We start from the raw sequence: 23,552 nt of genomic DNA on the forward strand, positions 1-23,552 counted from the left end.
AGAGCACAACTTTTTGGAAAAATATATCCAGCAAATAAGGGGTTTTAAAGAATGTCTACCAGCCAGCATTCCTTATATTCCATAGTATATACCCTCTTTCTACTTAAGATTTAAGATCTGCCTAACTATGACTCCACCCATCAGACCTTCCATGTTGTAGGGGCTCAATAAATATGCGTAGACATTATTCAAAGTTTCTATAGCCTGATATTTTGCTAAGATTTAGCAGTGAACTTGATTTAAACTGTTTAAAGATTTCTGTAAAATGAGGGAATTTGAATGAAATAGATTCTGCTGAGTGACCTCAAAGAACAAGAAGGAAATCATGACTGAATTCTCTTTAGAACAAATTAAGCTAAAGCACTTAAACAACTATAATTGTTGAATATGCCCTTTATCTCTTCCCCTTCACCCTAAATTCTAGCCTTCAACTGTTTATAATTAATTAGTAGGGGGAATGTAAAACAGGTACTGCAGTTATTATCTGGGTTCCATTGACAATAATAAAAATCACTCAAGTATAGATAAACAAAAGAGACAACTGATAGAAATATGTACCATAACTAGAAATTGTTAAAATCCTCAATGCATTAGATGTTTTTAACACTTATTAGCCTTAATCATGAGGATATACAAGAAAACAATAGCTAATAGTTAAGATGTGATAAAATTTAACTTCTAGGATATGTGCAGGAGATTAGTCTAATTTAGCCTAATACTCTAAACTCTTATGAACTATAAAGTCTTAACACTCTCCCCCCCCCTCCCTTGGTCTCTTCAACTAATATTTATCAGCGGCTCTGTGCTGGGCTTTATATTAGGCACTAGGGAGGATAAAGTGATGAACCAAAGATGGAAAGCCACATGGTTCACTAGGAAGCATAAGATTTAAAGCCTGATACATGCAGGTCCAAATTCCAGTTGCTTCATCTTATATGAATGTAACTCTGAGCAATTTACCTGGTTTCTATGAACCTCATATTTGCAAACCTAATATTTGCAAAACGGAGACATGTTTTGTACTGGGGGCCAAAGGAATTGGCAACATTTGCAGATTACCTACATTATGGGGTTGCAAAAATAAAAAAGTTAAGGGGCCTAGCATAACACTTAGTATTTAATAAATGGTCACTAGGTAGTAATCATACTTGTTGTGAAGATGCTTATAGTTAAATGAAGGTATAAATATATAGTTATATTTGTGTCTATAACCTAGGAGAAGTGTTGACGGGGATACAGACAAGGATGGAGATAAGGCTTCCTTTTATGGAAAGCATCTAAACCTTTCTGAGAAAAATGATACTAGAATTGTCATAGAAGAATGAGCGTGGTCATAAAGACGTGTGATTGGAGACTGGGTGACTGAACAGGCAAGCATGTAAGAAGTAAAAATCTAGAGAGAATGCAGATGGGTCGGGACAGCTCTGAGAAAAGTGACCAATTTATTTTAGTTGGAGTGAAAAAGAATAGAATAAATAGGCAGAAGGTGAATTGAAAGCCGGATCATAAGGGACTTTGTATGCCAGGACACTCAATTTGGAATTTATTTTGTAGGCAATGGGGAATAGTGGAAGATTCAGGGCACTACAGTGACCTGAATCATCAATCACTGATTGAAAGGTTCACTGGTGTGAATTCTGCTGCCTCAAGCCATGGATAGGATTTATCCATCTTAGACAAAGGCAATGTCTTAAAGGAGCTTTCTGGAAATCCTTAGTCTGAAAAAGTTGAATTAGTTCAATCCTAAGAGGATTCAGGATATGTAAATTATTTGTACATTTGCTTTGAAAATAGGGGTTTCATTATGTTTGGAACAGATGTGATTTTCCATTTATATTTTGAAGATCAAGCATCATGGATCCATGAACTAAAATGGCCAATTTTAAACTTTTTAAAATCAGAATGTCTAGATTCTAATTTCACAGTATTACTGCCAGGATGTGACTGACTGAATTTCTGAGAGGTTACGTAATTAATAAGGTTGGCTTTCTTGTTCATCTCCTCTGGCCTCCCATGGTATTCCCAGTAGTATTGTGGTTCTTGCCATTGTTCATAAATGCCTGGATACCCATTAGGTCTGAGGCCTATGCATCTTTAGTGATAAAGAACTACCGCACCCAGCTGTAGAACTCCACCAAACAGAGTCACACACACACACACACACACACACACACACACACACACACACACAAAGTGAAAATAACTTAAGGGACCTATCGGACAACACTGAGTAAAGCAATATTTAGGGGACCCAGAAGAAGAGAGAGAGAAAGGGACAGAAAACTTACTTGAAAAAACAATGGCTGAAAATTCCCAGACCTGTAGAAGGAAACAGGTCTATGGTCGAGGGAGTCTAGAGCTTTCTAAATAAGATATACCCAGAGAGAGCCACACCAAGACACATTATAATTAGAATGTCAAAAGTTAAAGAGAAAACCTTAAAAGCAGCAGGTAAAAAAAAAAAGCAAGAAAACAAAAAAACAAACAACAAAAAACAAAGCTTGTTATGTATAAGGGAACCTCCATAAGTACATCAGCAGATTTTTCAGCAGAACCTGCATATTAGAAGGGAGTGGCACAATGTATTCAAAGTGCTAAAGCAAAAATCCCAAACAAGAATATAAAAGTAGTAAAAAATAATGACTGCAACAATTAGTTATGGGTACACAAAATAAAAGATGTGAAATGTGATATCAAAACCATCAAATGGGGGGGATTAAGATGTAGCATTTTGGAATGTGTGCAAAGTTAATTTGCTATCAACTTAATATAGATTGGCATATATATAGGCTGAGATATATAAGCTTCATGGTAACAACAATGCTAAAACCTATAGTAAATACATAAAATTAAAGCAAAGCATGTTTATCATCTTTAGCCATCAGGGAGATTCAAATCAAAACCACATTGAGATATCACCTTACACCAGTTAGAATGGCCAAAATTAACAACACAGTAAACAACAAGTATTGGAAAGGATGTGGAGAAAGGGGAACCCTCTTACACTGTTGGTGGGAATGCAAGTTGGTGCAGCCACTTTGGAAAACAGTGTGGAGATTCCTTGAGAAATTAAAAATAGAGCTACCTATGACCCTGCAATTGCACTGCTGGGTATTTACCCCAAAGATACAGATGTAGTGAACAGAAAGGCCATCTGTACCCCAGTGTTCATAGCAGCAATGGCCACAGTCTCCAAATTGTGGAAAGAGCCAAGATGCCTTTCAACAGACGAATGGATAAAGAAGATGTGGTCCATATATACAATGGAGTATTATGCCCCCATCAGAAAGGATGAATACCCAACTTTTGTACCAACGTGGATAAGACTGGAGGAGATTATGCTGAGTGAAATAAGTCAAGCAGACAGAGTCAATTATCATATGGTTTCACTTACTTATGGAGCATAAGAAATAACACAGAGGACATTGTGTGAAGGAGAGGAGAAGGGAGTTGGGGGAACACGAGGGGGATACGAACCATGAGAGATTGTGGACTCTGAGAAACAAACTGGGGGTTTTGGAGGGGAGCAGGTGGGGGGTTGGCTGAGCCTGGTGGTGGGTATTAAGGAGGGCAGGTATTGTATGGAGCACTGGGTGTGGTGCATAAACAATGAATCTTGGAACACTAAAAAAAAATAAAAATTAAATTAAAAAAAAAAGCAAAACATCAAACCACAAGGGAAGAGTACAAGAGAAGACAAAAGGAAAAGAAAAAAAAACTGTAAAAATAACCAGAAAACAAATTACAAAATGACACTAAGTACATACCTATCTATAATTACTTTAAATGTAAATGCACTAAAGTCTTCCATCAAAAGACATAGAGTGGCTGGATGGATAAAAAAACAAGACACATATATATGCGCCTGTAAGAGACTCACCTCAGTTGTAAACACACACACAGACTAAAAATGAAGGGATGAGAAAAGATGTTTCATAAAACTGGAAACCAAGAGAAAGCTGGGTGGCTATACTTAAGTCAGACAAAACAGACTTTAAAACAAAGACTAATAAAAGACAATGAGCATTACATAATGATAAAGGGATCAATCCAGCAAGAAGATATAAATTTGTATTTATGCACCCAACCTAGAAGCATATAAATTAATAAAGCATATATTAGCAGATATAAAGGGAGAAATCGATAATGATACAATTACACTAGAGGACTGTAATACCTCACTTAAATCAATGATAGGTCACGCAGACAGAAATTCGAACATAAGCCTAAAATGATATATTAAACCAGATGGATATAATAGATATATATGTCAAGATCACAGCTAATGTTATACTGAGTGGTGAAAAGCTGAAAGCTTTTCCCCTAAGATCAAAAACAAGACAATGATGCCCACTCTTGCCACTTTTATTCAATACACAATTGAAGCAATTAGGCAAGAAAAGGAAATAAATGAAAAAAATAAAAAAAGCAAAACTGTCCTATTTGTAAAGGACATAATTTTATGTGTAAAAAACCCTAACGACTCCTCCAAAAAATTGCTGAAACCAATAAATTCAGTTAAATTGCAGGATACAAAATCAATATGCAAAACTATTTTGTGTTTTTATGCATTAACAACAAACTATCAGAAAAATAAAGAAAACAATTTCATTTCCAATTATACCAAAAGGAATATAGTATCTAGGAGTAAATTTAAGCAATGAAGTAAAAGACTTATACACTGAAAACTATAAGAAATTGGTGAGAGATAATGAAGAAGACACAAATAAATGGAAAGATATATCATGTTCATGGGCTGGAAGAATTAATATTATCCAAATATATTACCCAAAGCAATCTATAGATTGATACAATCCCTATCAAAATAGCAATGGCAATTTTCACGGAAATAGAACAATTCTAAAATTTACACGGAACCAGGAAAGATCCCAAATAGTCAAAGCAATCTGGAGTAAGAAGAACAAAACTGGACACATTATGCTCTCTGATTTCAAACTATATCACAAAGCTCTAGTAATCGAAACAGCATAGTACTGGCATAAAAACAGTCTAACAGAACAAAGAGCCCATCACCCAATTACCACCCCCCCACCTCCCTTTCCAAGGGCATGTGATGTGATGAAAACTGGGTATTATACTGATGAATCATTGAACATTATATGAAAAACCAATGATGTAATATACCTTGGCTAATTAAAAAAAAAAGCCCAGAAATTAACTCACACATATATGGTCAATAAATTTAAAACAAAGGAGGCAAATCAAAACCACAGTAAAATATCTCATACCTGTGAAAATGGCTATTATCAAAAAGACAAGAAATAAAAAGTGTTGGCAAGGATGTGGAAGAAAAGGAACCCTTGTGCACAGTTGGTGGCAATGTAAACTGGTGCAGCCACTGTGGCAAACAGTATGGAGGTTCCTAAACTAAAAATAGAACTATCATATGATCCAGCAGTTCCACTTCTGGGTACTTATCTACAGAAAATTAAAATACTGATTTGAGAAGACATATGCACCCCTATGTTTACTGTGGCACTATTTACATCAAGATATGGAAACAACCAAAGTGTATGACGGATGGACAAATAGATAAAGAAGATGTGGTATATAGATATACAATGGAATACTACTCAGTCATAAAAAAGAATGAAATTTTGGCATTTTTGTGACAACATGTGTAGACTAGAGGTTATTATGCTTATTGTAAATTAAGTCAGACAAACACCATATGATTTCACTTATACATAGAATCTAAAAAACAAAACAAATGAAAAAACAATACAAAACTCAGAAATGAAAAGAATAGATTGGTGGTTGCCAGCAGGGAGGGGGTTTTGAGGAAAGGTGAAATGGGAGGAGATCGAAAGATACACATTTCTGAGACAAGTCAGTCATGGGGATGTTATATACAGAATGGTGACTATAGTCAATAATATTGTATACTACATAACTTTATATGCTGACAGGAAGAAACTAGATTAACTGGGTTATCATTTTGCGGTATATACAAATATCAAACCATAATTAATACTATTATGTTAATTGTATCACAATAAAAAAATTATAAATTCAATATAAGCCAACATGCATGAAGTTTACAAAGATGCTAATTTGGTCTTAGGCTGTATACACAGAAGTGGAATATTAGCTGAATATTAGAATTCAGGGCCACCGGGACTACCACAGGGCTCCCTGACCATTTCTCATAGTTCATGGGTCTAGGAGCAGGCTAGCTGTTACCTCCAGACCAGTCCCTCCCTCCCCCCATCCATCCTTCTTTTTTTTTCTCCTTCCCTCTCTTCTCTTTCCTTCTTCCAACCTAGCAGTAATGAGGACCAGGGAATGAGAATTTGTTTATTCTATATTCCAAAAGAGCAAGAATTTGGAGAAGCTCCTTGAGGGAAAGGGATCTTGATGGAGAATAGTTTGTGAGACACACTCAGAGGAAGAGAATTCTTTCAACACTGCCTTTTCTTTGTAGTGTGATTTAGATGTTGTCCTGCCTGGAAGCAGGGAAATGGCCTAAATGGTCTTTTGGGTTCCCTTTGATACCCAAAATTCTACATAATTATCATCATTTGCAGTGCTAGGCAGGTGTTGTGAGTTAGTAGCCAGAAAAAAAGGAAAAGACTGAGATTTTTGTTTTGAAAATGTCTTTCTCTATCCAATTATGCGATTTTTCATTAGCAATGTGCCACACGAATTATGACTGAATTAAGGATAATGAACTCACTCACATGTTCATTATTAATCAAAACTGAATAAGGAACTCTTTTTTTTTTTTTTTTCCTGTTCTCAGATATTTAGGACAATAGTCAAGCAGCAATGACAACTCTATCCTTCCCACTCTTAACCTCCCAAATGATAAATATTTATAAATCTTTTCTAGAAAAGGCGTGCTGCTGCAGAGATGTGATGTAATTAGTAGGCTATTTTGGTTGTCAGGAAGCTGAGATACAGATATTTGTGTCATTAATGATTTAATACCCAGACCATACAACAAGGGGAAATTACAATCCTATTATAGTAGTCAGTCTGTTGCATAAGACTTTCAGATTTATAAACATAACCCTTTCCTTTTTTTTTTTTTTTAATAAATGAAGTTTCTTCAATTTATTTCAATGTTAGCTCTCAGTATTCCAGAATGAGTAGCTAATGTGTTTAGGTCTAATCTCAATGGTGCAGTTCTCATTTGCCTGGTGAACTAAAAATTGACAGCCCAATATTAGGAGGAGTAGATAAGAAAGACCCACTCACTACATATAAGTGTCTTCTATTTGCCCAGCATTGTGGTGATGATAACAAATAATGCATAATTCTTGCTGTAAGCAGGAAAATATGTTGATACACACATGAATTATTTACAGACCAATTAAGAGTTAGGGTCTATTATATTTCTTATAATCTTGATTTAACAAACACAGACCATTACCATGACCAGCATTGTACTAGTACTGAAAGGAATACAGGGAAAACAATGGTACATAAATTCTTGTTCTCAATAAACTGATGTTACTAATCAGGAAGCTAGGACTTAGACTCACAACACACATATCCAAGACTCACGGGAGTTAGAAGGTGACCAAACACCTTATCTCTTACAGTGATACAAACATATACATATATATGTATACACACACACACACACACACACCCCAGAACCCCAGATGTTGGGAGGAGGGGCAGGGCTGCAAAGGTGTAAGGCAAAGCAACAGCACCCTATCTGGAGTGAGGAACAATGGAGTCAGATGGTAGTCCCAACTCTGTCTCTCATTGCCAAGTCTCAGCTTCTTAACATCTCTCGTGCCCTACCTGCTTTGGCAGGTGTTATAAGAATCAAAGAAAGCATTATTTATTAATTACCATTTTCTTTGTTCAGTTTAAGAGAAATTGAGATTTAGAAACCCAAGCTGAGTGACTTCCTCAAGACCAGATAGATCTGGGTTGAGTTTTGTTCTCTTGATCCACGGCCCTCACAAATAATTTTGTAGCCTTCCCTGGAGCCATGATTAGGCCATGGACATGTCATTTGATGAATTCCTATGCTAGGATTGTAGTAGTGTGAACGAATGAGAAGAAAATGGTCCAATGAATAATCAAAGCCTTTGAAGTTTCCCAAACTCTTGGGAAAAGAGTATTTCCCAAAACTCTTCTCACAAAACATATGAGTCTCTGGGAGACAAAAACCTATCACTTTGGTTTCAGGTAACACAGTGTACATTCAAATTATATATGTATGTACATATATGTTTATAAATATGCATAATATAAAGAAATATATAATTACATTTTATGACCTTAAAATGTCAGACTTTCAAATGCAAATGGAAAAATTTAGTCATCTATTTAGGTATTTGAATTAACAGACTTTTAATGATGATAAAAGGGCCAGGTGAACCTAATACATTTTTGATATATAACTAATTCCACTTAAAGCTTATAACTGAGAACATTTAAAACATGAATAAAAATGCTTAAAAAGTCTATCATTCCTAATTTGTTTCTTAGTACATTCCAAATACATTGTGGAGCGTTATTTATTTTTTCTACGTATGCCACTTCTGTGTTCACAAGACAATGAAAAGCTCCTGGAGGGCAAGGATAATGGCTGACAGGACACATCATTAGTGTGGTACCTGGCACTGATGCAACAACGCATACTCACCATACTGCTTGTATTTGGTATATCCCGAAATCTGTCCAAAGTTTGAAATTTCTGATTCAGCTCCTGAAACAGTTCCATATGCCTCTTCCTTGTATGCATGACCTTCTGCAAAACAGAACAGAATGGCCCTCGTTTCTAATTTGATGTGTACATTTTTAAAAAGATATTTACTATTTTCACTTCAGCTAATAAAGAAAATCAAGTTTGGCAGGAATCAGGAAGTCCCAAAAGACACCAAAAATGCAAATAAGCTGCTAATCCTTGTTTCATAGTCAGCACTTCTTGAACATGAAGAATTGGCTTTATTTCCACTTACAAGATAACCAAAAAATAGTTTTCTCTTGAGAGTGCATTAAAAATGTAGCAGTCATTCCTGTGTAAGATTTTCATCATTCAAAGTTAAAGCTGTTTTACAAAAATTGTTATAATATAAGAAAATGTTTAAAAATGTGGACTTGTAAAGCACCCAAGTCTCTCAATGTTTGTCATGGGAAATACTACTTTTTTATGTATTATTTCCAAAAACACTAAAATCCTAGCTGGCTCTCCTAAAGGGGTAGCAAAATCCCAGGCACTGCCATTTAAAGCTGACTCAAAGCACTGAAGCATCTAAAATATACGTGAGATCTAAAATCTTACACTTTCCATGAATAATGATTGAGCTTTTCAGAAGGAAAATCTGACCTATAGGCTTCATATATTTATTTACGAGATGGTACAGAATCTTAACAATTAAGGCTCAGAGCATAAATTGTGTGGTTGATGAGCTTCTCAAATCACCAGTACAAATATATTAATCCTTTTTTCCCCCAAATATATTAATACTCTTTATCCTTGGTTATATCCTTTTCTCCCAACTTTATCATAACTCAACAAATAGAATCCTAAATAAAAATGACCCCAGGGTAAGTATCATGGGCTGAATCTTTTTCTATTACAGAACGTTTAACAGAGAAGATAATAAATCCCCTGTATTTACAAGTATTATTTTAAGGGAGAAAACACCTTCCTCAATTTTGATTTTTTTAAATGTTAAAAATCAGTATTTCAGTGATTGTTCCAAGATTGCGCCTCCATATTTGTGCAAGATTTTATAGTATTTTAAAGCATGTGCCTCATAAATCATGATTTGCTCATGTGGGCTTCATAGGTGTATTATATTCATGACTAAGCTTGGATTTCAACATTTGGCCTATTGTTTGAATTAACAAATATTTTCAAAAGTAAGGATTTGTTTTGGAATAGAAATACATCTTTGGGGAAGAAATATATACAATGCCTAATTTTCTTTTAAAAAGACACTTGAAGAGAACATGATCTCCTTGAGGGGGGAAAAAAAAGCAAAAGAGAAATGCAAATTAAATCTTTAACATATTTTTAAAAAGCCTTATTCTGTTATGCCAATTTAATTTCCTGTATTTAATGAATCTGTGTTTAGGTAATACTTTGTTTAGCTAGTTTCTTCTATTTTCATTAGCCTACGTTTATGAGAGAATTCTGACATTTTCAGTCGTGCTCTAACCAAATTATTTTCATCTGTGCTCCCTTAGTTCTAGGAGTTGGCTGTTAACAAATCAGGTGGTTGAGGATGAGAACATGGCAACATTACTCATGATGAGGACGTGAAACATAGCAAGCAATTACAGAGCGATTAACTTCCCATCAGTTTTGGGGAGAGTACAGGAAACAGATTTGCAGGATTTACAGAGAAACACCAGGCAAACATAATTTGACTAGCAATGGCTGATGGAGATTTATGAGAGGGAGGATTTGCATAAGCAACTCAGTAGAGGGATTTTGAGGACCACATGACTGGCAAACATAATGAAATACATTCTATCTCTGGGCACTCAAATATTCCCAGGCAGTACCAGAGCCTAAGACACTGATTAAAATACTGACTTGTGTTACAAGAAATACCTTAAAAACAACAACAACTATGGTCATCAGAATATGAACTCCGGCTCTAACTTTAGAATGGTGGTTTTCATAGTAATGAATCTTACCAGGTAGTTATTTTTTGCTGGGCTGCAGTAGGACTAAAGTCATGCTACTGTCATTTCTTTAAAGATACTTCACTCTTATCAGTTAATACATATTCATGAGCACCATATATTGTGCTAGATGCTGAAGTGACAATGGTGTGCAAAATCCAGTAGAGCTTCGCCCCTCTTACAGCTCAAGGCAGAATAGAGGACATAGGCATTAATCACATAAGAACTCAAATACACATTATGTTAGAACTGAGATAAATAAATGGTGTGTCTATGTGAGTAAGTGGTGGGGGAAGTCACTACGATAAATGCAAGTGAGGCAGATTTCTAAATTTTCACAAAGTCATTTTGAAGCTGAAAATTCCCAAATCCGTTATTCATCATCTTGTTTGTTCTCTCTCTTCCATTCTCTAAAATTCAGAGAATTCCTGGTATAATTCTTATTTTTGTGCCCTTTCTCAGTGAGATCATTCCTTTCCAAAGACAAGGAGCTCATTTTCTTGTAAGATAGTTGATGTTATTGGCACAGTTTCCTCATTTTAAGGTGGGCATGTGATGATTTTTGTCTGTGCAGTCTCCATTTGTCGTTTATCTTGTGACAAGGTCCTGACTTTGCCTTGGGGATTTATGCCTGCCAATGGTGGTGGAATTGTCAATGGAGGTCCCTACTGTCTACTGGCCAAAAGGTCAGCTTTTCCATATCCTTCCCAAAAGTTGTTTTTTGGTTGGTAGTCAAAGTCACTCTCTGTCTCATGCAACCAAATATTTCTGTTGGATAAAGCATGTTTAATGAAGCAAAGTGATAAACGTATCCCATGGCAATGAGGGTACGTTAATTGAAGTTTTTATCATCATATTCTGATTGAATAGGTAGCAGCTGATTCTGAACTGAGTGGATTTTATTTTGAGGACCTACATTGCTAGAACATACTAAGAAAAATATATATGCTAAATGCAAATGTTCTATAACCAAAAAACCTTCTGCAGTGTTCTACATAGGTTTATAAAAGCTACTCTGAGTAGCTCACGGACACCACAAAGAAGATGGAAAGAAATTAAAAATTGGGGTGCTGAAATCTCTTCCTAACCAGAAACATTACTTGCAAATCCATCTGCATGCCAGATAGTCATTCTAATTTGAAATTGTCACCTTGGCATAGCCAGAAATCACCATAGCAATGATGGCCTGATGGTTCCGACAGAAGTACCACATTAGAGCTGCCAATCAAGAGCGCACCTATCCGTCAGGGCTCAGTCTGATTTTCCATGCATGTTCACAGACTTAAGTACACCTTTCAGCTTTTTCAGTCGGGGAAGCTTCCACTGACACGGAAGCCAGCATTATGGTAAATAAACTGGAGAGTTTCCAATCTGGCAATGTTTTGGGATTTAAAAAAAAGAAGTTGTGGTTTTAGATCTCACAAATAAGTATGGTTTCCCTTTATCTATTTACTTGTCTAAGTAACTATTTGCAGCACTCATGCCTTTGATGGTCTTAACTATCTAATTACAAGTTTTTGTGCTTACTGGCCCATTTTAATCCTCTTTTTGGATTTTACTCACCTTAGGGTTTTATCTGTTTATCTTTTTCTTTCTTTTGTCACTGAAACATCCTGTGTCCCAAAGAAATTGACTTCTGTGAAAAACTCAATTTTCTAGAACCTTGGGAAGATGATAAAGCTATAACTCATGTAGATTTTCTTTATAAATAAACAAATATATTCTAATTGACACTATATATAGAATTCAGGTTGCCTGAGTTGTAACTCCTGTCAAATAACGTCGGCATCTTTTGCAATAAAGAGAAATGCTTAGTAATATTCCCTTCCACTCAGGTTATGATGACATCATTCTTTGAAGCTGCATAGGAACCCTCCATCCGGAGAGGACCAGCAACCTAACTGCACAAAAATATCTCCTGAAATAGCTTATTTCATACTCTTATCTGTCATTTTATATATTTATAACTCAAGGGAGGCTTTTAATTGTTGATATAAGAGAAAAAGTGATAGGTTTTATAATACTTTCATGACATGTCAGGTATTTGAGAGAAAATCAGGATGTGATTTTTTTGAGCATGTACTCTATCTCAGGCACTCTTCTAGATTAAATGCTTGAGACATGTCAAATCTAACAGCTCTGGGTCTGACAAACTTGGATTTAGATCTCAGTTCCATCACTTTCAAATTATGTGGTCAGAGGCACAAAATGTAATTCCCCTGTAGCTCCAGTTTCAGCATTCAGAGTAACCTTACAGGGTTGTTCTGAAGATTTCAAAAGGGATACAAGTCACTTATCACCGGAGGACACATGTAAGAGCCACTTAAGAAATGGTAGGCATTATTATCTTTCTCAGTTCTCACAATAACCCAGGGAGGTAGGAGTCATTATCTCACTTTGCTGATCAGGAGACGGAAGCTCAGGAGGCTGAGTAAATCTCCCAGGCTCCCATCAGTGGTGAGAGAGCTGGAATGCATTCTGAATCCAAAGCCAATTTTCTTTGCATGCTGCTATCTTGGATACGTCCCATATTCAGGGAGCACCCTCCTTTTGGTTACTCAAGCTTGTGATTATGCCCTATTCAGATGGAAAAGCTGATGAGAGAAACAAGGGTGGGTTAGTTGCCTTTTGTAGTAAGCCCATAACCTGGATATTGATCACCCTGCAACTATCCCATAGTACTGCCATTATGTTTTTTTTTCCTTTTTTTTTTTTTTGTACTCTTTTTTTTTTAATTTTTTTTAAACATATATAATATATATATATATACTTTTCCCCCCCAGTGGTACAGGTCTGTGAATCGCCAGGTTTACACACTTCAAAGCACTCACCATAGCACATACTCTCCCCAATGTCCATAATCCCACACCCCCTCTCCCAACCCCCCTTCCCCCATCAACCCTCAGTTTGTTTCGTGAGATTAAGAGTCATTTATGGTTTGTCTCCCTCCCAATCCCATCTTGTTTCATTTACTCTTCTCCTACCCCCTTAACCCCCCATGTTGCATATGATCTCCCTGATATGAGGGAGAGGAGATGCAACATGCCATTATGTTTTGAAGGGCTGGTCTCCACGTCTTGTCTCTGGACACCTTGTGGATAGTGACTTATCTTTGTATCCCTGACAGCTGGCACAATGGTTGATATTTAGCAGATGCTCAGTAAATGTGCATGGGATAAAAGAAATGACATATGTATATAGGCCAGGGAAGGTGCCTACAATGTGGAAGAGGCTCTCATAAATCTTGTCTTCTCTCCTATTTAAGGGGTCTCCCAGCTGAAGACGAGACTTCCTTAACTGGCCCCAGACAGGATCCCTATCTCCTATTCTGATCCTATTGTGCTCTCTTATTTTCCATACACGTGGCTCATAAAGGGCCTGCAGGTGGGTTTGAAACAGACTGCTTGGAAGTTTTCTTTTCTAAACTCATTAAGTGTGAATGACAGAGTTAGGATTTAAGTTGGAACTACAGATAAGGTAGGCATTACTATATGCAGATTTTTAGAAACAGAGAAACCTCTTAGAAAAAGTTGGAGAATCTCCCAGCTATAAATTTTAGATTATGGGGCCTGGAAATCATGTTGATAGACTTTAGAAAGCACTTTGCCTTAATTACCTTTTCTAGCTTTAGGAATATAGACACCTATGCTCTCCTTGTTCATATTTACCAGTATAAACCTATGCTTATTTTTCTTCTTTTTTGCATTGCATAGGAGTCCTCAATCCAGAGTGGGTTATTGAATACTAGTTTGAAGTGAACGAAAACTAATGTTAAGGAAGCAACACACACTGCAGGAATTAATCTTGATTCCTGAAGCTGTATTGTGAAAGGGAATGATTTGTGTACTTTCCTTGGCCAGAGTCCCAGAGTATCCCTAAGACAGAACTTGGAGCCCCATGGCCTGCCTGACATTACTAGTGCCTAGTTATGTTTCAAGTATGTTTCTATTTGAATAAATATATATCCAGGACTTAGACAAAGGGTCTAAAAAAAAAAAAACTGAATAAGGTATGTATTATTTTTTGTCACTGTCATCCCAGGATATATTTAGCTGCAAATATTTGCAATAGTTTAATTTAGTATTATAGAAAAGACAGATGTAGCATAGGACTGGATTGCTCAAATGTTTCCTCTCAAAGTGTACTGATTGCCTAACAGAGCTCACTTACTGTGGGGGATGGGGACAAATATGCTTTATATTTAGGAAGTAATAGAAATTTTATCTTCTTTGCCATAGCTTAGCTGTGTCCATAACAATATAAAATTAAGATATTTTATCTTATTTATATTACCCAAATATACTAAAAAGTCATGTCCCCACAAAGATGGGCATAATTATCCTGGATTGATGACTTCTTGTGCTCTCTGCTCACCATCACCCCTCCTCAGTTTGAAAAGCATGGGTTTACTGGATGTGTGGGGTTCATTAGGGCCTTCAAAGGAATGTTCTAAGGTGTTTTTAAGAGCTTACATCATTCCATAGAAGAAAGTGATAAGGTTTATCTCCATGTTTTTTCAAGAGAAGATAAAAATATCTCTCTAGACATACATTTTTTCTTAACACGAAATGGATAATATTGTCTATTGCAGTTTGAGATGTTTGTATTCCTGCATTTCTAAGAATTCCTTGAGATTTGTCCTCAATTCAAGAAAGCTAATTTAAACTACCTGCCTGATATCTCTGATTTAACATCCTATTAGGCACCTTAATCCCCAAAGTATTAAAATGCAACTTGGCTTAACTAGATGTCTGCTTGATTTTCCTAGATCTGTCAATGATACTACTAGAAATCCAGGCTCAGACCTGTAGGATCCTCTCCTATGTTTAGTTAAGGACCAAACTCCATAGATCTTGACTTTGCCATGTCCCTTCATTCCTAACCTTTCCTACCACTTCTTTTTTTCTTTTCTGGACTAGTCACTTCCAAATTTGTATTTCAACTTCTTCATTCACTCTACTCCAATCCTTCCTTCCTATTACTGCCACACTCGTCTTTCTAAATTCCAGGTCAGAGAAAATCATTCCTCATTAAAAAACAAACAGAATAAAATAGAACAGAATGTTTTAGCAGCTTTTAGTAACAAATTAGGTAAAAACTCCTTCCCTCGGGTGCAAGCTGTTCACTATATAGTTTCTAAATTCCTTCCTCTTTTTATCTATAGACCTCATGTTTCAGGGAATTTTAATTTGCTTCTGGTTTCTCAAACATGCCATAGCTTAGCCAACCTCCATACTTTTCCTCTTCCTGGAATCTCAACCTGCTATTCATCTCCTTACGTTGCATAGCATGTAAATATCTTTGATGTCCAGTACGGCTCTTTTTGAGGTGTTAACTCCCTAGTCCATTTTCTATACTGGTCTCTGCCCCAACTCATACATACTGTTTGATAACTTTTTATTAAAGCAAACTGGACTAATTTCAATTTTAAACCATCCTTTACAAAATAATTTATCAAATGCCTACTATTGTGAAAATGAATAAAAGAATCCTCATTCAAAATGGAGGAATCCATGAAGGGAGAGCTCTCATGCACTTCCACTCATCACAGTCTGCATAACCAGCAGGAAAAAGAAAGATTTTCTCTCAGCCTGGCAGCAGCAAGCTGCCTGCAGGCAATGAGAAGCTGCCACCACTTTGAACTCCTTTTTGCCTCCAATGAAATTTTGTTCCAAACCCCTTGCAACTTCCTCCTTTCCTCTACAAAAGGATGCTGTCCCTCTTTGTTATCTGGACTTGCCTACTGTTCGCCATAGTTTGCATGTGCCAAATTGCAGGTCCTCCGTTATTCCCAAATAAACTCATTTGCCGCTCAGTAATACTTGTTATTTGATTTTTAAGGTTGACATTATATGGTGTCAGAAATGGGACCTGAAGGCGATGAACCCGGATGAACTAACAACCCCAGGCATTGTGTATGGTAGTCACTTCAGCCTTGTGCATACTCTGTGAATCATCTTTTTTCATTTTGGCAAAGTAAGCCTCTTTTCAGAGTTAAGCTTCTTCTGTTTGGTTGAGTTCTCTGACTTTATTCTTGAAGGCATCAGCCTTTTGGTGACTGCTCATTTGTTTGCTCTGCCTCTGGTCTTAAAGTATGGGATTCACAATCCTCTAAATTCTTTACAAAGGACCCTCCTTCTGGGATCCTGGCCAGTTTTGTTTTCAAAACTATGACCCTTCTTCATGCACTTTCTTAACCAAGTGGACCAACTCAATCAAAGATAATATAGAATTCCGATGGTCACTGTGGAAAACTTTTGACCTCCCAAACTTGTTTTTCTCAGAATCAAACTGGAAGACCACAGCTCTAAAATTAAACAGAGTAAAAAGGATGCCTGTTTTAGTTGGTACCTGGAGTCTTCCAAATGTATCCAAGACTCTAAAATCACCTCTTTGCAAAATCAGGTTTTTAAATTACCCAAGACACACAAACAATTCAAAGCAGACAAAAGGGGCTCTGAGGCCACTTTTCCCCCTTCCCTATCCTCTTTGTCTTCATTACCAACTTCTTCTTTCCCTTCTGCACCACCCCCACCTCTTGTACACCCCCACTTCCTCATCTACCAAACTATGGACCATAATTAAAGAACTTATTAAACCCAGAGAAGATCCTCAAGTTTTTATAAATGGATTACCTACTGAGATTAGTAAATTAAAACAACAACAACAATGAAAAAAAACCTTCTGGTGTCTTCTGGGGTCCTTTTTTGCATCTCTGTGTGTGTCTATGAATGTCTATGTATGTCTATTATAGATATGGTATTTTTCTACTTCTGGGTAACTTGCCAAAGTTAATTTCTGAAAGGAGCCCTATTTAATTGGCTTGAAAATGAAGCATTTATAAATTAAGTTTTCAGAAATATTAATAGACACTCACCCAAACATTTTTCAGGTTTACATGATTTGGGAAAATATTTGATCTAAAAGCTAGTTTAAGATTGTTGGTTCAATGAAAATGAACCAACATTATAAAGTTCTCAGCATTAAATATAAAACTTTTGTTCTAGTGAGGTTTATTAAAGTGCAATCAGTTCATGTTATTTCTTTTACAAAATCTGTGAGCAAGAAAATAGCTTGGGCTGATGGCTAGTTGTCTAATATCTCATTAAGTTTTTGTGGATAATCTAAACATAATTTTAAGAATAAGTTAAATGTAAGTAAGATTAAAGGTTTTTAGGTAAACTTTTAGTTTCCCTAATACATTTTGGTGACCTTAAAGTTTTGCTAAGTTAAAGTAAATGATGGATATTCATACATCATTTCTAAATAAGGTAGAAGATGGACCTTATTAGATGAAACCTGTGTAGCCTAAGAACTGGAAATGCTGATAGACACATGTTACCACAGGCCCCCTTTTACTCCCTTCTTTAAAGCTATCTATGAAATACAGCAGTTTGGTAAAATATATCTTTGTAAACAAAGATGAAAAATTTACTTTTTCTCCCTACCTGATCCCTCCAGAATTTCAAAAACTCTTGAGGATTTTTTCACATGGCAATATAGTTATTTACATAAATTCAGTGAGAATCTATTCTTGTAATAACAATTGGAAATATTGGCTACTTTACCAAGGTTCTGGATTATTTTGAGAGAGATGTGCATAGACTCAGATTTGACAGGACAGGTTTTAAGAAATTAACACTACTGGGACACCTGGGTGGCTCAGTTGGTTAAGCAGCTGCCTTCAGCTCAGGTCATGATCCCAGTGTCCTGGGATCGAGTCCCACATCGGGCTCCTTGCTCGGCGGGGAGCCTGCTTCTCCCTCTGCCTCTGCCTGCCATTCTGTCTGCCTGTGCTCGCTCTCTCTCCCTCTCTCTCTGACAAATAAATAAAATCTTAAAAAAAAAAAAAAGAAAAGAAAAAAGAAATTAACGCTACTTTATGGAGCCAATAAAGCTCCTCAGAAAAATCAACTTGGCACCTTGCTTACAAAGTTCTAGCAAAGCAGTCTTTTTTTTTTTTTTAATATTTTCTGCTTTTTGTGTTTACTGAATGACTGCAATTCTTTTTTTTTTTAAATTTTTAAAAGATTTATTTGTCAGAGAGAGAGCACAAGCAGGCAGAGGCAGAGAGAGAAACAGGCTTCTCACTGAGCAAGGAGCCCAATGTGGGACTCAAACCCAGGACCCTAGAATCATGACCTGAGCCAAAGTCAGCAGCTTAACTGACTGAGCCACCCAAGCATCCCTCTAGCAAAGCAGTCTTAAAAAGAGCTTATATGGCCAATCACTATTCTTGCTACACTTGTGTAAGTACTCAGGCCAAGTTTAAGGCACACAAATTAGTTTTACTGTGATTATCTTTGATAAATATCAGGGTAAGTATAGAGAGAAAAATTATGTTTGAACCTCTCTCTATATTAGATTCTAATCCTGTATTCAACTGTACTAGATCCTGAATTCTTCTGTTTTTCTCAAATATCTGTCTACCACTCTCCAAACTAATATTTCCAGTTTTTTCCCATGCTTTTGATTTGGAACAAAGACTGTCCCTGAACCTCTTTGAGAGGAACTATACCAGCTCCTCCTCATTACCCAAATGACAGCCAGACTTCAGGGGTTTGAATTTTGGACATACATCCCACAGCTAAAGATGGCTGCACCTGACATCCTGTCTTGTACAAACCCTGGAGATTTTTCGATCAATGGAAAAGAAGTAGCAGACATCAAGGCAGACTACTTCCACTCAAGACACCACATCAAGACTTCATACTTTAAACATAAAGGTCTTTCCCTCCTTCTTTACTTTACCTTGGCATTGGCCTAGAAAAATAAAACCATCACTTGTATCTCCCAGGCTGTGGCTAAGGGGGATAAACTCTGGAATTTAAAACATTTTTTATTGTTTTGTCTTTTTTCGGGCTAAGAGAAAAAAAACCTAACTGATTCCTGATATCTCATCTATTTATAGCTCATTAGTTTCAGGTTTGGGCTTCTCATGTAGGACCATATATACAAACTAGATTTATTTGAGAGAGAGAGAGAGCGCGAGTGAATGAGAGAGAACAAAGGCAGGAGGAGGGAGAGGAACAAGCAGACCCCACAATGAGCATGGAGCCTGATGTGGGGCTCGTTCTCATAAACCGGGGATCATGACCTGAGCCGAGACAAAAACAAGAGTGGGATGCTTAGCCAACTGAGCCACCCAGGTGCCCCCATAAACTAGATTTATTATTCTGCCTCTCTTGTGTTGTATAATCATTTAAAAATTCTGTGCCTGTTGTCTGTCAAACATCTGCAGAAATAACCTATCCAATAGGGAGATGCTGTCTCAACCTTTCAAGATGATCTCTAATGCTTACACCCTCTTTAAGATATAGTCTTTAAGTGGGAAATGCCTGAGAGTTCTCCTTTCTATCCCTTGTTACTCAAATGTGGCCTTAAATGGTTTCCAATAACCATGCTCTTTCCTTGCACAGTGGGACATGACAACCAGGAAAGGTCCTTCCCGGCACCAACAGACAAAATCACTAAATACAGAAAACCTGACTCTTGATGGGCAATGCTTTCAAGGAATGTTTAAAACAGTACCTCCCAACTTCCCCTTTTCTTTTCCAGGCTTGCATGTCCTGAATTGCAATTCCCAAATTAACTCATTTGCTGCATGATAACCTTTGTTTCTAATTTGTTCCATTTTTGAGGTTGACACTAAATACTAGATCTCTGCTTGGAGCTGAGAATGCAAATCCAGTAAGGAGATAGAAGAGGAATAGAGGGATATCACTATAGTATTTTCTGTATACTCTCCCAAAAGTAAGAACTGATGTTACATCATTTTGACTAGTCAACACTTTGCTCTATTTATTCCTAAAAATGCAGTATTTTCTTGGAGATTGGCAACATAAAAGGACTTTTCCCCAGGTATAACATTTGCTGGCCAATGTTTTATGGATGTACGAGTCGAGAGAATATTGTTATTGTGTATAGACTTTGGGGAGTGTTTTGGCCCAAAGGGAAGATATCTTCAGGAGCCTAGGAAACAAATCTGCTTGTCAGTGGTAAAATGCCTACATTGGCTACTGTGTGGTAAAGCTTATGGGATGGGAATTGGGGGACTAGCAAGTAGTTTGATATAAACGAAATTTATCCAGCCTGATTTAAAGGAGAGGGAGGCAACTCTGACTCTTCTCCAAGGACCATCCACAAAGTACAAATATATCATATTAAAATTTATCATTTAAAGCTGGCAGTAATTTTTCTGAGCACCATCTGTAAGATATCTGCCACATACCTACAGCTGCGCACAGACTCAGGGGAGTGGTACTAAAAAGTTTGTAAAGAAAATGTAATATCTCAAAGTGTCCCCCTGCTCCCAACTCTGTACTTCTAGCAATCATGAGATAACTAGAGTCATTAAAGAGCTAACTACCCAGGCTTGTTGTGTTGCAACATCTTTCCATTACCAGTCAATATTTTGATAACACCACGGTTATATATTGGGATACTAAGCAGTGGGGGAAAAGCATCTGATTAAGGAATCTGCTACCAGTCTCTATAAAGAACACATGAAAAAGGAATAGTTTTTCTAATGCTCCAAGTGACCCAATATGATTAGATTTCTTTTCAGAGCTTATGATTACATACCTTTGGTTGGTTGCATTGAGACCTAATTTTAGATCTAGGCTTTTACTATATTTTGTCCCTGATACCTCATGGATTAATTACCACCTCCTTTTCTTTGTAGTAACACAACTTACTGCTTTTAGGACATAAAAGTAAATACACAATGATCCTCTATTTTTGGGTAATCAAAAGAATAGAAACAAATTATTTGTCCCTTACAAGGCAGTAAAAAGTGAAAACAAAAAAAAAAGATTGCCGAATGTTTTTTCTTTGTACCCTAAAACTTAGAATAGAATGAAGTTTTTATCCCATGCCAGGTTGCTACAACTGAGATGCATCAGTAGGAAATTTTGCCACATAATCATGGAGGTTACTTTATTGTTACTTTGTTTCTTGTACTCTGAAGCTTTACTAAAAAAGGCCAATTCTCCTTAGGATAAAATCAAAGTGTGTTCACCAATGCAGTAAATAAAAAGTTAAGTCTCACTTTTGATACCTGATGTATATTGCTGAGCTACAACATTCATCTACATACACAAAATGATTGATTTAGGAGCTTCCATATACTAAAAGCTTTCCATAATTTTAGGAATATCAACTAAAATTTTCAAGTTCTATGTAAGCATCAAAACAGTACAAATATGCTAGAGACATTTATAATGTATTATATCCAATTATGTCGGCGGGCTGTGAATCATATCCAATTATCAAGATGCATAAGTGCCTTTTATGTGACACTCAAACATCATTAATTTTGTGCTTAGCATAAGCTGCTCAAATGGTATGAATTCAGTAATTTCTAGCATCGATATTACAACATCAATATAAATTCAATGCAAATTGGAAAATGAACATCTTCATCTTGTTTATATCTGTGAAAAGGCATTTAAAAACACAGGAGCACACTGAACCAACACTTGCTATTGGAAAAAAGAATCTGGAATGTATCACAGAGAACCTAAATAATAGGAATCAGTACACAAGGCAATTCCAGAAAAAGTCTAGCTAACCAGCCAAAGCATTCTCAGAGGCTCTCTTTTCAGGTAGTTACTGAAGTAAAACCAATATAATCGCTGTAAATGTGAGAAATGAACAAAACAACATTCTTACCTCACAACAAACTGGATTGATCAAATTCAGTCCTTACCACAAATTGCCCATTTGTCTTAGTATTTATAAAATGGATTCCTTGTTTGGAATATCTCAGTTTAGCATACATCTAAGTCAATTAGAAGTTAAAATGCTTTTCTACAAGTAGTTTTACAGTATGAACTCTAATAAAAAATGTTTGACTTCTCATTTAATTTTTTAAAAAGTAGAGCTCCTACATACTGCAGAGTAATATGTTTAAGTAATTATATGTCAATCTCAAATTCAAGCAATTACAATTATTTTAAAAATCCATAGAAACTTACCTCAAAGTCAAGGTCTGAATATCGTGATTTTCTTCTCTGTAAGATTTTTTTAAAAAGAAGAAAAACCAATATAAAGTTATGTTTAGTCATTCAAATAAAATGAAAATTATTTTCAATAAAATGTCCTGCACATCTTTGTATTACAAGTTTTCCTTCACAGAAGAGTATGTTGAAATTTTTATGATTTCATCTCTTTCATCCAAATGATTTCATTCTTATTTTGAACTTCCTTTAAAATGGAAGAATATAAAAATACAGAGTACTTCTCATCTTGACCTCTTAACTTTAATTTTTCAGTAGGAATTTTTTAATATAAATTCACACAAAACATTCAATCTTGAAGGAGACTTTACATCTGTTATAGGAAAGCTATGTTTTTTACTTTAGAGACACAAAGGATTAAAAGCTATGTACAAAAAAATCATCTAGTCATCTCAAGACTTCTAGCAGCCTATCTCTAGGCTACCAAAATCTCTCTGGCCCTCTGAGTCCTAAAGTTCTGTATGTCTCAACCACAGATTTTTTGGTATTTGACAATTCTCCATGATAGGAAAGTCCTAACTGCTAGTTCTTAGAAACAGAAGTATTCTAATTTAATAAAAAAATAATGATGATTGTCCAACCCTAGAGAAACATAAATGTAGATGTCAATATCTCAGTGTTCCTCTATGCCTCTGACTCTGTTAAGCAGCTCCTAATTCTAGTTATAGATCAACATATATTAATAAAATAGGCAATAAACTTGATAAAATCAGGAAATATTACTTAAATGAAATTAAAGTGACTCTGAATATTAGTGTAGGAAAGGTACACTTAGCATATGCTCAGAGGGATTTGATATTGAAGGAGATATCTGGTAAATGTAGAAAAGATCTTCCAAATTTTTAGAGAACAAAAGCAAGTTTCCAATATGAGGCTTGTTTTTGTTTGTTTTTTTTTTAATTTGGATTT

General features: G+C 36.1%; 1 protein-coding gene across 1 annotated transcript in view; it reads right to left on the reverse strand.

Annotated features, from left to right (window-relative positions):
- LOC111152280 (adhesion G protein-coupled receptor B3) overlaps positions 1-23,552 on the reverse strand; it is a 724,443-nt gene that overhangs the window by 1,427 nt on the left and 699,464 nt on the right. The window contains exons 30-31 of the mRNA XM_022510749.1: positions 22,602-22,637; positions 8,630-8,734 (exon numbers count right to left, since the gene is read on the reverse strand). Coding sequence (XP_022366457.1) covers positions 8,630-8,734; positions 22,602-22,637 — 141 coding nt within the window. The remainder of the gene's footprint in view (positions 1-8,629; positions 8,735-22,601; positions 22,638-23,552) is intronic.

The sequence above is a fragment of the Enhydra lutris genome, unplaced genomic scaffold (assembly GCF_002288905.1).
Source record: "Enhydra lutris kenyoni isolate GAN:26980312 unplaced genomic scaffold, ASM228890v2 scaffoldscaffold28, whole genome shotgun sequence".
In the NCBI taxonomy this organism is placed as follows: Eukaryota; Metazoa; Chordata; class Mammalia; order Carnivora; family Mustelidae; genus Enhydra; species Enhydra lutris.